General features: G+C 38.1%; 1 protein-coding gene across 1 annotated transcript; it reads right to left on the reverse strand.

Moving 5' to 3' along the window:
- Positions 1–187: 187 nt before the first annotated feature.
- LECT2 (leukocyte cell derived chemotaxin 2) lies at positions 188–7,950 on the reverse strand. Its single transcript, XM_517944.7, has 4 exons — positions 7,691–7,950; positions 5,777–5,873; positions 4,130–4,275; positions 188–406 (listed from the first exon to the last, which is right to left on the reverse strand). The coding sequence occupies exons 1-4, from the start codon at positions 7,734–7,736 to the stop codon at positions 240–242; spliced, it is 456 nt and encodes a 151-aa protein (XP_517944.2). The 5' UTR covers positions 7,737–7,950; the 3' UTR covers positions 188–239.
- Positions 7,951–16,064: the final 8,114 nt, after the last annotated feature.

Raw genomic sequence — 16,064 nt, forward strand, 5'->3', positions numbered from 1 at the left:
CTCAAATTTCCTTTTTTTAATTAAAAAATTTTTGTGGGTACATAGGTGTATATGTTTATGAGGTACGTGAGATGTTTTGATACAGGCATGCAATGTGTAATAATCATGTCATGGAAAATGGGGTATCCATCCCTTCATGCATTTTTCCTTTGTGAACACAAATTTCTTGAAGAGCAGGGTATGCATCCAGGTTTTTAAGATGACTTTTTATTTTGAAGATCTGACCATTGGCCTTCCATTTACAGGTATGCAGTAGGGTCACTCGAGTCACAGTTTTCAATGTGCACATGCGACTGTATGCCAGGATAAACTTTCTGCAAGGGCAATAGAGTTCCAAGTTTTTCTCCCTTCTTAATAGGACCTTTATACTTAATTGGCTTAATGTAGAACATTTTGACACAAAAACCTAAAAGAAAATAAGTATAATTATTTATCTGGGCTTCAGTAATCTTGAATCTGAAATTAATAAAATAACATGGACAAAAAATAAAAAAAGAATGTTGAATGAACTCAGGAGAGGAATAGATGAAAATGACAAAATGATATTAAAAAGGAAGACTAAATTACAAGATACCAAAGGAAGAATAGATTCAAATGAAGCGCTAATAAAGGCATTGAAGAATAATAGCAGGAAAATACTAGCTAGTTAGAAAAGGTGAGCCCTGAACAATGTCAACTCCAAAACATATTCTGATAGAATGATTGGACTTTAGAGATAAAGAAAAACAGAAATAACTGGAACAAAAATACAAACTTTGCTAAATATCAAAAGAATTAAAAAGGCAAAGACCCAAGTAGAGAAATAGAGTACAATATAATAATTATACAATAAAATGGTGTTGGGTACAAATACAGGAGTCATGTCTATAAATGTGAATGGCCTTATCTTGCCTACTAAAAGATGTCCCATTGGGTTGAAAAGCAAACCCCAATTGAATGCTGTATGGAATAAAACACAGCGATTGAAAAGGCTGAAAGTGAAGAGCTGGACAAAGATTTGCCAAGCACATGGAAAAAGATTTGCCAAGCAATAAGAAAGCAAGGGCTATTGTCCTGTTACCAGAAGAGTGGAAATCAGGCCAAAAGGCATTGAAACAAGACGAAGATAATGTAAGAGGGTAAATGCCACAAGTCACAATGAAGATATAACAGTTACAATTATCCATGCACTAAATAACACAAGTCATCTATATAAAGCAGACACTACAAGAGATGCCAGGAAACATAGATAGAAACCCACCAATAATAGGAGACTTTGATACACTAGTGGCACTGCAAACCGGTCAAGTGAGCATAAAAATAAGGCTGTAAAATTATGCTGTCCAATATGGTAGCCACTAGCCACATGTGGTTATGCAGCACTTGAAAGGTAGTTAATCTGAATTGAGATGTGCTTTAATGGTAAAATACACAGTGGATTTTGAAGACTTAGTATTTAAAAATGTAAAATATCTCAATAATTTTTGTATTAATTACATATTGATATAATACTTTGAAAATATTGAGTTAAATAAAATATTAAAATACCATGTTTTTTTACTTCAACATGGCTACTAGAAAATTTAAAATAATAATAATAATAATTTTTTTTTTTTTTTGAGACGGCGTCTTGCTGTGTCACCCAGGCTGGAGTGCAGTGGCGCGATCTCGGCTCACTGCAGGCTCCGCCTCCCGGGTTCACGCCATTCTCCTGCCTCAGCCTCCTGAGTAGCTGGGACTACAGGCGCCTGCCACCACATCTGGCTAATTTTTTGTATTTTTTAGTAGAGACGGGGTTTCACCGTGTTAGCCAGGATGGTCTCGATCTCCTGACCTCGTGACCCATCCACCTCGGCCTCCCAAAGTGCTGGGATTACAGGCACGAGCCACCGTGCCCAGCCGAAAATTTAAAATTATATATATGACTTCTGTTGTATTTCTATTGGATAGTTCTGCTGTAGAAGAGCTAAAACTCCATCAGGTAGGTTTTACGAATAAATATTAAACAAAAGATGTGCAAGACCTCTACACTGAAAACTACAACAACCATTAATATAACAGTGAAGGAAGACCTAAGTAAGTGGAGGATATAATATGTTCATTGATTGGAGGACTCACTACTTCAAAAATATTCGTTCTCAATTTGATCTGTATATTTACTGCAGATTCAGTCAAAGCCCCAGCAGGATTTTTGGTGGAAATTAGCAAACAGATTCTGTAATTTATTTGGAAATGCAAATAACCAAGAATTGCCAAGGCAGTCTGAAAGAAGAAGAAAGTCAATTCCAATTATGCATTCTGGAACTGGGGAAATAACCTCTTGGTAGATTGGAGGACGCACTGGGCTCACTGTAAGATGGACCCTAGTGAAAAGCTATATTTACCACCTGACTATAAGCCCCTAGTCTGACTGGTGAACCACAGTGGCCTTTTAGATCTCCAGGAATTAGTGTCAGTTTTGAGCAAGTGTCCAGTAATCTCTGAAGAGCCTAATTATTTCTTCCCTAATGTGCTGTCATCCTGCTAAACCATTGCAGGTCCCTTTGGGGACAGCTAGAAGTAAGGTTTACAGTATAAATTTTTGGCTGCGTAGCAGGACCCTTATGCAAAAGGACTGAGCCTCCCTTTTGTTCAAGAGGCTCTGGGACTGTGAACCAATTCAAGCCTGGGAATTTATTGGGAATCGGGACCCATTATTGTGATGACTGAAGTCAGCATTTTGTTCATCAGACCTGGAGCATTTCCATTCATACAAGTCCAATAAGGCTTTAGTTGGCTGCTCATCTATTCAGTTCCTGAGTCACCATGATTACTAGCCAGTGTCACAGATCTCTGAGATTTAGACGAATCTGATTACTGCTTCTGCTCTCACTGACCTTGGCATTAACTGTTAAGTGCCACTACAGAGGACACAGTTCAATGGCAGAAGTTTCCCTTGTGACATTGGCCTACAGAGGACAACCACTATATAGCTCCTCAAGGATGTGGGTTCGCTCAAAAGATGCCTCTCACAGGCTTGGTGAGGAGGGTCTCCTCTGGACTCACTCCCAATAGGAATGCATATATATGTTCATTAAAAGGTATAAGGAAGTTCGTAGCAGCAATTTTATAATCATCTAAAACTGGAAACTGCCCAAAAGTCCATCTGAGGAAGAATAGATAAATAGATGAAAGTATACGCATATAATGGAATATCATGCATCAGAAAGAACGTGGATACAAAAACATAAATTGCATAATCACGATGTGGAATGAAAGAAGACCCAAAGAGTGCATGCTGTTTAATTCTATTTATACCGTTTTTAGAAACAGGAAGAACTAATACATGGTGTTAGAACTTGGGATAGTGATTACCTTGCTGGGAATAATGACTAAGTGGTAGCACAAGGGATCTCTGGGATGTTGGGTGATGTTCTTTTTCTTGATCTGGGTGCTGATTACGCAGGTGTATTCACTTTTTGAAATTCACGGAGCTATACATGGATGTGTTGTGCACTTTTATGTGTGTATTTATACCTTGATGGAGTAACCAAACAACAAAACCAATACCTGGAGTACCAGGAGATCTAGCTTTACCTAAAACTTAGAAGCTTTCAAAAATATTTCACATTCAACTCTTGCAGAAGTGCCAGCATTTATGATTTGTGGGATTTGAGTAAATGCAAGTATCTATCCATTATGGTTAGCATTGCTGAAAGTGGCTTTGTTTATAGATTGTTAAGCAAAACCACATGGGCCACAGGAAGGAATGCCTCCAATCAGCTCTGGGGTTTCGTGAAGTGTGTGCATGAAGCAGAAGTTTTCAGAGAAAATGGTGAAACGTCCTTGAAAGTGCCTCAGCTGGGAGAGGATCAGAAAAAAATATCTATAGGGTACTATGCTTATTACCTGGGTGACAAAATAATCTGTACACCAAATGTCTGTGACATGTGGTTTACCTATATAACAAATGTGCACATGTACCCCTGAACCTAAAATAAAAGTTTTTTAAAAAATGCATCAGCTAGTTTGGGTACACTCTATATTCTTTCTGTTCCAGGTTTTATCATTTTGAAAGAAGTACAAAATCTCTACGTATGGAACCTGCATTAAATAAATGAGCATCAACATCTCCAGGAGGCACCCCAGGTATAGACTCCACCTCTCTTACCTCTTCCAGATATTCGAACACCATTATTGATAGCATTCTTGTTTTGATAAGGTTTCTCCTGGCCCACAATCATTCCAGTGAATGGTGCGTACACAGTAGATCCAGCAGAGCACAAGACGTCCACACCCTGGTGAGGCCTCTGACTTCTAGGATGTAAGTAAGAACGAACAGACTGAGGAACTGCCTTAGGGGAGCTTTACTGCCTGGGAACATGGTGTTGGCCCACTGTTTGCAGACGAGGTACCAAAGCTTGAAGCTGCCAGAACATTTTGGGATGTCCCAGGATGCCTCACTCTGTTTAGCCCAATTTTAACCTCCCTCCCCGCAGGTGCTAATAACCATATCATAAAGATGAAAGCATTTAAAATGGTACTTGGTACATAATAAGCCTTAAGCAAATATTAGCTACTATTATTTTATGGCATGTTGGGGGAATGAGGCAGTCCATGTAAATGCATTTTCTAGATACCTAGATCTTGACATCTTCAAGCCCACTTTGAAAACAGCTGTCTTTTTATGGGAACCTATCATAAAAGTATCACATGTTACCCTAGTCTTATTTTTCTTGCAGTGATCTAGAAAAGTGATTGTAAACGTCACTTACTGTATATGGTATTTTAATACAATGAGTGATACCTCCTGGGTTTATTAAAGTGCATGGAGCCCAAATCAAACTATTCCAGATTGTGACGTGCCTTGAGTTCGTCTTAGCAACCCCTCAGCTCTTGCTTCCGGCTGCTGTCACTATGCCTGCTCTCACCAGCCTCCCCTACCTTCTAATAGGCTGTCACCTGAACGATCAGGTTCACCAGGATTGCTGCAATTATGTACAAAGCAACACTGAGCAGGCTCAAGAGCCAAGAATTTACTGTATCAATCAAGTGCATAAACTTTGCAGTATGAGCTGAGTCTGAATTTTGGCAATTCAAGGGACGTTTTCCATATTTCCCTTCTCTTAGTCCTGTTTCAGTATTTGAGGTTGCTTTGTAAGTAGTATCTGTATATGTGAGAGTTCCCCTCTAGTTAGGATGGAGATCAGTGATATGACTGGACACATGGCTATTTCATTAGAAAGTGGCACCCCAAGGTGATGTTGGGTATAACTGAAAATTCACAAGTGTGACCCTCATTTTCTGGAAGAGATAGTGGTGCCTTCTCTCCTGCTTAGGGTCAGCCTCTAATATTCAACGTCCAGAGCCTGGGCCAGTAACCGCATGGTTTGGTGGGAAGAGGAACCAAAAGCCTGAATTCAGGTCCAGCCTTCACCATCTCCAACTGTGCTTGGCAGGTCCCTTAACCCTTTGGTACCTCAGTTAAAGTTTCTCTTCTATAAAATGGGATAGTTGTGTTTAATAACCCTTTGGAAAAAACAGGTGAGATAAGTGAATGTGTGAAGACATTCAGAAGGAAAACATTGTGTTTGCTCCCTGATCTTTTCCTTCTTCCACATTCTGATCCCAATTTATAGCTCATACTTGAAGCAGAGTTCTTGGAAGCTGCTCCAAAGACAGTGATGTAACTGGTTACATCTCTGGTTTTTCATGCTGTCAGAACTGTGAGCCCTTGAGGCAACCAACGTTGGGCAAGGACACTAAGAAAAGAGGTTAGGGACCAAAGGGTTGGATGGTTGTTTGTGCAACTTCATACCTTTGAGCAGAGTACTGTCCACAGCCATGGCGGTCACACGTCCGGATCTCATTGGAAGACTTGCCAGCACATATATTAGCCCATGGCCCTGCCAGTGCTAAAAAGGAGAAACGTGAGAGCAGAGCTCCTGGCCTCAGACATTTCCTATCTCCATTTGCCTTATCAGTCACACAGTTGATCCTGACAATTCTGTTTTCACTGTAGTTTTCCCTGGACTTTATGTATTTATGGGAAGGTCGTCCTTCCAGAATTTTATTTCCTGATTCAGATGTAAAATTGGCTTTTTCCCTGGCCACGGAATTCTGCTTTGTGACGTTAGAGTATCAGTGAATACAATTTTTTTTTTTTTTTTTGGATCGGAGTCTCACTCTGTTGCCAAGCTGGAGCACAGTGGTGTGATCTCAGCTGACTTCAACCTCCGTCTCCTGGGTTCAAGCGATTCTCCTGCCCCAGCCGCCTGAGTAGCTGGGACTACAGGTGCGCACCACCACACCCAGCTAATTTTTGTATTTTTAGTAGAGACGGAGTTTCACCATGTTGGTCAGGATGGTCTTGATCTCTTGACCTCGTGATCTGCCTGCCTCAGCCTCCCAAAGTGCAGGGATTACAGGCGTGAGCCACTGCGCCCAGCTGAATGTGTTTCTTTATAAGCATTGGCCTCCATCATTATACTTTGCTTCAGATCCATTAGTAAATGGTATAAGTTGTACTTTTCTATTTTTCTTTGCTCATTATCTGCCATGGGGATCACTATTTTTAGATTAAGCAAAAATAATAAAACAGCATGGCTCAGAAAATAATTTTAGAAATTGTAATTTTGAAATGGTTAGTTCCACTAATCAAATCCAAGCAAATGTTTGAATTAAAGGAGAAACGAACTCTGTACTAGCCAAGTTTATTTAACACTAGATAAATCTCTCATAGTTGCCAACATGGAAGAGGGAGATTCTTAAAAATAATCTGAAATGTCAAACCAATTTAGCCTAGACTGAGATTAGGGGTGAAGGTAGGAAAAGGAGTAGAACCAATTATATGAAAAATTATGAAACGTGGAGGAGGGGCTGCTTTCTCAGCAGACTTGGTGCAAACTTTGTTTCAGGCACAATTTGTTTCTTTACTATAGTAAGCACTTAATAAATGTTCAATGGAATTAAATGTCCTGGATTTCCAGTGTTAACATTCACAGAGAGATACAGTGAGCACACTCAACCTTGCACTTTGAAACAAACAAGCAAAAGCAAGAGCCTGGTAATTTGACTATTGATTTTATTTAAAGACATTTTACTCTTCATTAATACCTATCCTGTGAAGAGAACCTACAGAATATGGCCATTAAGCCTCTTCTTTAAAATACTTTTAAAAGGTGGGTTTCAAAAGTTTTATGCCTTGGAGCCAAGCTCCAAATCAACACCTTGATCAAGATATAATCCCATCACTTTGGCAACTAATATTTATCCTTGGGAACTGAGGCAAATATCAGACAGTGTAGTAATTTATTCACTTTTTCCTCCTTCGGTGAGTATTAAGGGAGCCATCCCTTTGTCTTAATCCACACCAGTCTCTGTATTAGTATCTGTATCAGAATTTGATTTTGATCAAAATCAGAATCAAATATTTATATCAACTTTTTAATATCTAGTTTTGTCCTAGTTAAGTCCCAGACCCAGACTGAAAGGCTTTGTAATGTCTTCTCAACCCACTATTATGTTTCCCTCATTAAAGAACCGGAACATTCCATTTACATTACTTAAAACATCCTCAGGACCATATGTCATTCCTATTTCATTTTTAATAGCCAAATATACAAGTCTTTGTTGTGATCATGCTATTAATGACTTTTTAATCTTTTTAGTCTTCCCCTGAAATCAGTTTTTAAAAGTTAATCAATATTCTAAAATTGCACTTTCGACTTACCAGTAGAAATCAGACCAGCCAAAAGGAGGGCTTTGGTGGAAAACATCTGGTTTTACTTCCTTTAGTTTCTTCCTCTGATTAGAGTTGCCCCCACACTCTCTTTGAAGAATATTCAAGTTTGAATGAATACTTCCTAGCTATTTAGCCTTAGAATTCTGCATCTCTCATTTCTTTAGTGTGAGACACAAAAAGTTTAAGAGGATGGAGCAAGTCAAGTTCTAATATTCCATGGATAGCTATTTGATTTGCAGGTAGGGCCTATGTAAAAGCCTTTGATCTGAAGAAGCAGCCAATTATATTGGAAATACTGACTAAATATTAACAGAAAATGATAAGGCTAGGTGCATATCGACAGTCTTCTGGGCTGTGGCTTGTAGGAGAATGTTCGTGTGAATGATGGAATATTTAGTGCTGCCTGCTGGTAGATCTTTCTTTTATTTCCTTGATAGCACATATTTCAGAAGAAAATTGATCATTAATAATGTGTAGCCCTTCATAACATATTCCTTAATATATCCCTTAGGTGTTTTTGAATTCTCAGTTTAATTATATTTCACCTGTGTACTATTTGCAAATAACTTTAATATTTTAATAAAATTGCATGTATTCACCTTAAATATGTGATTTTTAAATGTTTTCTTGTTTATGATAATGGTAAGTTAACACCATTAAAAGCATCCATCAATAAAGGAAAAAAGATTAATTATAATACAGTCATTGATATGGTTTGGATCTGTGTCCCCACCCAAATCTCATGTTCAATTGTAATCCCCAGTGTTGGAGGTGGGGCCTGGTGAGAGGTGATTGAATTATGGGGCTAGAGTGCTCATGAATGGGTTGGCATCATCCCCTTAGTGCTGTTGTCCTGATAGTGAGTGAGTGAGTTATGGTGAGATCCGGTTGTTTAAAAGTGTGTAGCACCTCCCCTGTTCTCACTTCCTCCTGCTTCAGCCGTGTAAGACATGCCTGCTTCCCCTTTGCCTTCCGCCATGATTTTCAGTTTCCTGAGACGTCCCAAGAAGCTACCATGCTTTCTGTACCTCTTTTCTTTATAAATTACCCAATCTCAGGTATTTCTTTATAGCAATGCAAGAACAGAATAATACAGTCATACAACAGAGTAAAATATAACAATTTAAATGAAGACAATCTACATGTATTAACACAGCTAGATCTCTAGATATACTGTTGAATTAAAAAGCTATTTTTAGAATTATATATATAGTATCATACTGTTTATAATATTTAAAATCTGAAAACAAGTATATTAATCTTAATGAATGCTGTATGTATAATAAAAATATGCACAGACTACCTTTAAGGTAGTAATTACTTCTGGATAGTGAGAGAAATAAAACCGTGGAAGGATATACAGAGTACATAAACTCTAAAATATTTTATTTCTAAAAAAAGAAAAAAATCAGAAGCAAATATGTTAAAATATTAATTTGTTAATTATTGGAGATAGACACATGGATGTTATGTTACCCTGTACTTTTCTGGGGAATTAAATTTTCAGTGTGTTTCAAATATATGTTAGCAGCTCCTTTTTAGCTTAATATTAGATGAGCACCTGGAATTTTCTATGGAAGCTTCCCCATTTAAATTATGTGCCAGTAGCTGTGGGAGATTGGGATTGTGGCCCCAGTTCTTCACCCTCTCTGCGTCCACACCTTTGCCATGTTCCATGGGGTCAAAGGGAACTTTCCTCACCCTTGATTTTGGGTTTAGCTGTGTAGCTTTGACCACTAAGATGAGGCAGAAGTGGCAGTGGGTCGGGAAAGCCTGGGTCTTCTGGGGCCTTAGTCTTTGCACACTCCTTCCTGTGTTTCTACATCGCCGTGAGGCAGATGATCCTGCTGCCCTGGGAAGGGAATGGATGCCACGCAGAGCACAGTTGCCCCTACAAAATCCAGCTTAGTATACCCTATAAATGTATGGGCTTAACTGGCTGTCATTGGAAGCCACTGAGTTTTGGTGTGGTATGTTACACAACAATAACTAAACGATGCCAATGAGATTATGCACCTAATTGTTTTTGCTTCACACACAGCCTTTCAAGGAGGCATCTAATGTATACAATATAGAATGCCAACGCATTGAATACATCAAGGATCTGAGTCAATGTACTGAAAGAATAGGTTAGTGAAACAAAACAGATGATTCAGAAATAGGCACAAATATATACAGCATGTAGTATACAATAGAAGTCATACTTTAAATGATTAGAGAAAATATAAGTCATTCTATTAACTGTATTGAGACAACATCTGGCAAGAAATAAAAGTGCAGTCTAGGCGTGGTGGCTCATGCATGTAATCCTAGCACTTTGTGAGGCCTGTGCGGGAGGATCACTTGAGGCCAGGAGATCGAGACAAGCCTAGGCAACATAGCAAAACCCCATTCCTACAAAACATTTTTAAAAATTAGTCAGGCATGGTGTGTGTGTACGCAGTCCTAGCTACTTGGGAGGCTGAGGCAGAAGGAATATTTGAATCCAGGAGTTTGAAGTTACAGTGAGCTACGATCATGCCACTGCACTCCACCCTGGGTAAGATAGTGAGACCCTGTCTCAAAATAAATAAATAAATAAAAGTTCAATCCATATCAAAGTGAACCAAACATTTGTATGCAAAAGGAGAGAAAGAGGGAGGAGGAGGAAAGAAAGAAAAGAAATGAACTGAAACCATAGAAACACTAGGAGAAATTATGAATGATTTTTAATGGTCTTGGTATGAGTTGGACTTTTCAAAGAATGTTAAAAAACCCAGAAGCGCTGAAGGAAATATTTGATAAATGCGTTATAACAATAAAAAAAAAACTTTCTACAAAGCCAACAGTATCCTGATCAGAGTCAAAAGACAATAATCTGAAAAAAATATCTATAACCCATATAATATGACAGATAAGGAACTCATCTCCCTAATATATAAAGAATTCTTTAAAAAAATAAAAGGTGTAAACAAATTGATAGAAAAATGGGCAAAGGCTGGGGGCGGTGGCTCACACCTGTAATCCCAGCACTTTGGGAGGCCGAGGCAGGCGGATCACGAGGTCAGGAGTTCGAGACCAGCCTGGCCAACATGGCGAAACCCCATCTCTACTAAAAATACAAAAATTAGCCAGATGTGGTGACAGATACCTGTAATCTCAGCTTCTTGGGAGGCTGAGGCAGGAGAATCGCTTGAACCTGGGAGGCGGAGTTTGCAGTGAGCCAAGATTGTGCCATTGCATTCCAGCCTGGGCAACAAGAGCAAGACTCCGTCTCAAAAGAAAAAAAAAGGAAAAATGGGCAAAAGATAGCAGCAGACTTTCATAAAAGAAAAAATACAGATTACCAATATGTATTTGAAAATATGATCCACTTCACTTAAAATTAACAATTGTAAACCAGAATGAGGTGTAGTTTTTCACCCATCAAATTGACAAAGGTATGTAGAAACATTTATTGAAAAGTGTAAGTTGGTTTAACCTCTTTAGAGTACAATTTTGCAATACCCCTCACATTTTTAAATGCACAAAACCTTTGCTCCAGCAATGCCATTGTTTTCCTACCTGTGGCCTGCTTTCCTCCTATTTTCCCTGCCTTCTGTATTAACTGTTTCCAATGTATCTTCCCCTCTGAAGCCAGTGCCATCCTCTAAACTGCAGAAGAGATGGTAGGAGACTCTTTTGAAACCCGTAATGGGATAGGATCTGAGCAATGTCATCAATGCTGAAAAGTTGATGAGAAACTTTGTAATGGATGGATCAGGCTGATGATACCTAATCAATCGTATTGTTGTGAAGAGAGAGAAGGAGAGAGTATATCAGACATTTTATACCTCCTGTTGGAAATGCACAACACAACCTATAAAGTATTCTTGTCAAAAAATCAGGCTAAAGTCTTATAAGGCCATTAGCTCTAACTTTCAGTTTACAGGAACTATGCAGCACAGGGATGCATGTTAAATGTACCACAAGAATGCAGTCAGACAAATGCAGGCTGTAGGAAGTTCTACCAGATAAAGAACCTCGTTTCTTCAACAAATACATTCTGAGGAAAGGAAAATAGAGAGAGGGGCAATCTGTGGATTAGAAGAGATTTACAAGATTTATCAACAAAATGCCGTGTATGGACTTTACTTGGAGTCTGAATCAAATGAGGAAACGATAGACAGAAACAGAGAATAGGGACAATTTTAACACTACTTGATGATATTAGAAATTATTCTGTGTAATTTTAAGCATAATACATTAGGTGTTTGTAAAAGGTTCCTATCTTTTAGATATACATACTGAAACATTTATGGGTATGAAATCATAGGATGTTTCAGATTTGCTTCAAAATAATCCGGGAGTTAGGAGAGTAGGTAGCATATAGATTAAACACAATTGGCTATGAACTGCTAATTACTGAAGCTGGGTAATGAGTACGTAGAAGTTTACTATACTATCCTCTCCAGTTTGTTTATATTTGAAAGTTTTCCCATAGCAACAAGTTAAATAAAGACATTTGTTGGACAATTAATTTGTTGGCAATATCTTTTGAACATAAAAAAGTTCCCATACAGCAAGGAAAAACTGATTTTTCTGTAACCTTGGTAATATTTAGCCACCTATATTTTAAACCCTTTAATCAGTCAATGACAACCCACGTCTGGTAAACATGCTCTTCAAAACAACCAATCAATAACAGCCCCTTGCTTCTGACTTTCAGCCAATTAGGGACAGACTCACTCTAGTAAGTGATTCCCAACCAATCAACAACAGTCTTACCTGAGCACCATGTCTTTTAATCCGTCAAACCTCTAACATTCCGAAAGTTCACAAACCCCCGAACTCCCGGCTTCCCAAATCCATACATAAATAAGATAAACAGGCTGCTCTGCTTGGAAAGATTGTGCCTGACCGACACAGCTCTTCCTAACTATTGTCACTCATTCAGCTTTGTCTTTTTATTTCAGATAGTGGGTTGAGTGATGGTCTCGTCCTCCTAAGAAACATAGTTGATCCTGTCCATACCCTGCGACAGAACAGCTTCACTCTTAGTTATACTCTTGCATGTGTACACGTTCAAAATGTTCATAGTAGTATCATTTGTAGTAGTGTAAAACAGGAAACAACCTATATGTGCATCAACAGTAGAATGGGAACAAATTCTGGTATTTTTGTTTAATGAAATACCCTACAAGAATGGGAATGAATAAAATACAACCAAATACATCAACTTAGATGACTCTCAAAAACATAATGGTGATTAGAAGAAAGGAAATCGGCTGGGCGTGGTGGCTCACGCCTGTAATCCCAGCACTTTGAGAGGCCGAGGTGGGCGGATCACAAGGTCAAGAGATCGAGACCAACCTGGCTAACATGGTGAAACCCTGTCTCTACTAAAAATACAAAAATTAGCTGGGCATGCTGGCGCACACCTATAGTCCCAGCTACTAGAGAGGCTGAGGCAGGAGAATCGCTTGAACCCAGGAGGCGGAGGTTGCAGTGAGCCGAGATTGCGCCACTGCACTCCAGCCTGGGTGACAGAGCAAGACTCCATCTCACACACACACACACACAAGAGGAAATCACAGAACAATATGCAGTGTATGCTTATTAAAAGTTCAAATGCATGCTTGAAACAGTAAGCTTTATAAATTATATCTCAAGATGAAGCTGTTTCTAAAACATTCAGATACATGCAAATCTAAAGCATATATTGTTTAGGAACACATACATAGATGGTAAAACTATTAATATGAAGAAAAGCAAGAGAAGAGTTGACACAATTTGTATGCTGGTTACCTTCAGGAGAGAGGAAGGGGATGTGATCAGGGGCAGGCACCTGGGCTTCATGGGGGCTGATAATGCTCCTATAAACCTGTTGCTGGGCACAGGTGTTCATTTGGTTATTACCCTTTAAACTGTACATATATGTTTTATACATTTTATATTTTCCAGATTTTTATCTTCCAGTATTTCAACATTCACACACAATTTTATGTGACAAAAAATTACAATAAAAAACAAGATCAGAGTGGAACTGAAGGAGATAGAGACATGAAAAAGTCTTTAAAAAATCAGTGAATCCAGGAGCTGTTTTTTTTAAATAATAAAATTATTTAAAAAATAAATAATTTTTATTTATTTTTTAGCTAGCTAGACTAATAAAGAAGAAAAGAGAGAAGAATCAAATGGACACAATTAAAAATAATAAAGGGATATCACTACTGACCCCACAGAAATACAAACAACCATCAGAGAATACTATAAACAGCTCTATAACAATAAACTAGAAAATCTACGAGAAATGGATGAATTCCCAGACACATACACCCTCCCAAGACTGAACCAGGAAGAAGTTGAGTTCCTGAATAGATCAGAACAATTTGTGAAATTGAGGCAATAATAAATAACCTACCAACCAAAAAAGCCCAGGATCAGATGGACTTACAGCTGAATTCTACAAGAGGCACAAAGAGGAGCTGGTACCATTTCTTCTGAAACTATTCCAAACAATTGAAAAGGGGGGACTCTTGCCTAACTCATTCTATGAGGCCAGCATCATCCTGATACCAAAAGTTGTCAGAGATACAACAACAAAAAAAGTCAGGCCAATATCTCTGATGAACATTGATTCATCAGAAAGAACAAAAATTTTATTGAGAACAAAAATTCTCAATAAAATACTGGCAAGCTGAATCCAGCAGCACATCAAAAAGTTTATCTACCACAACCAAGTTGGCTTCATTCCTGGGATACAAGACTGGCTCAATATATGTAAATCATTTTTTAAATAATAAAAAATATTATGCAATAAAAATTGTTTAAAGATTTTTTGCAGAAGTCAGTGGAGGCAAGCTTACTGTGCAGAGTGTATTGTAACAAGTGCATTCCCTGTATAATTTAATCCTCGCAAAAAGCTGAGCAATAAAGCTGAGGAAGCTTGAGGCTCAGAGAATGGAAGTGACATGTTCAGTGTTCCACAGCTGGATGTGCCAAAGCCAAGGCTCAAACTCTACTAGACTCTAGAATTCATACTTTTACATATTTTGTTATATGGTTCAATGAATGACTCATCATTCATACACAGCCTTTCTCATATTTCAGAATTTGAAGCTTGACAATCAATACATCAGTTTCATTTTACTACCTCTAAAATGAAGATGATGATATCAAGCTTCATAGGATTCTTGTAAGAATTAAATGAAGTAGTATTCCTAAAATAATTACATTAGGCCAAGCACATACAAAACACTAAGGCTGGGTGCAGTGGCTCACGTCTGTAATCCAAGCACTTTGGGAGGCCAAGGCAGGTGAATCACAAGGTCAAGAGATTGAGACCATCCTGGCCAACATGGTGAAACCCTGTCTCTACTAAAAATGCAAAAATTAGCTGGGCATGGTGGCGCATGCCTGTAGTCCCAGCTACTTGGGAGGCTAAGGCAGGAGAATTGTTTGAACCCCACAGGTGGAGGTTGCAGTGAGCTAAGAGCATGCCACTACACTCCAGGCTGGTAGCAGAGCAAGACTCTGTCTCAAAAAATAAAAATAAAAATAAAAATAATAATTAAAAATAAAACACTTAATAAAATTCACCCTCACCTGCTTTCTTATCTACTCTAAAATGGAATTAGATGCAAACATCAGTTATTTTCCTATGGGAGCCAAATATAATCACCAAGATACAACCCCAAATGCCATAATTCGAAATGTTGAAATTCCGAAAGATCAAAATCCTGAAACTGTAATTCTGGAAAAAAAATTAAAATTGTTTTTAAAGCTATGCATTTACATTTTCAAAAGGAGATTTACTTGAGACACATGAAAACATGACAGAGCACTATAGGCTACTTTACACAATAAAATAGGCAAAAATACACATTTTTGCAAGCATAAGCACTTGGGTATACTAACAACGGTCATATGAATATAATAGTGATGAGAAAATGAATCATATGCATAAAGAAATAGGTCAAAAAGGGAAATGTATAAGTACACATTAGTGTTGTTGGAAATTGTGTGCACCCAGATTTAACATTGCAGTTACCTGAAATACTGTGATGCACAACCCAAGTCTTTTGATGGGATCAATCAAAAACCACAGTGAATCACCATCATAACATACAGATGTCCAAAGATCTGAGATCTTGAGAAATTTTATCTTTCACAAATGCAGATGCACAAAAGGAACATCTCTTTATTTACTGAAGATGTTTCAACGTTTTTACGTACAGGCACGATGTTTACACACAAAGTCTTTGTTGTGATAATATACTTTTGCGAAGTCAAATTTGCAAAAATGTATGCAATGAATTAGAACTTTCTGAAAGTCTCTACACAATTTATACCTCCAGTATTGGAAATGATGCAAAGATGAAATGTGCATAGTGAATTGTAA

The sequence above is a fragment of the Pan troglodytes genome, chromosome 4 (genome assembly GCF_028858775.2).
Source record: "Pan troglodytes isolate AG18354 chromosome 4, NHGRI_mPanTro3-v2.0_pri, whole genome shotgun sequence".
NCBI lineage: Eukaryota > Metazoa > Chordata > Mammalia > Primates > Hominidae > Pan > Pan troglodytes.

Bases quoted from the DNA above. Each gene is read 5' to 3' on its own strand.
- LECT2 (XM_517944.7), bottom strand. From the start codon at position 7,736: ATGTTTTCCACCAAAGCCCTCCTTTTGGCTGGTCTGATTTCTACTG. The intron at 4,276-5,776 runs GTATGAAGTTGC...CTTACATCCTAG, and splicing joins GGACAGTACTCTGCTCAAAG to AAGTCAGAGGCCTCACCAGG. The intron at 407-4,129 runs GTAAGAGAGGTG...ATTTTCTTTTAG, and splicing joins TGTTCGAATATCTGGAAGAG to GTTTTTGTGTCAAAATGTTC.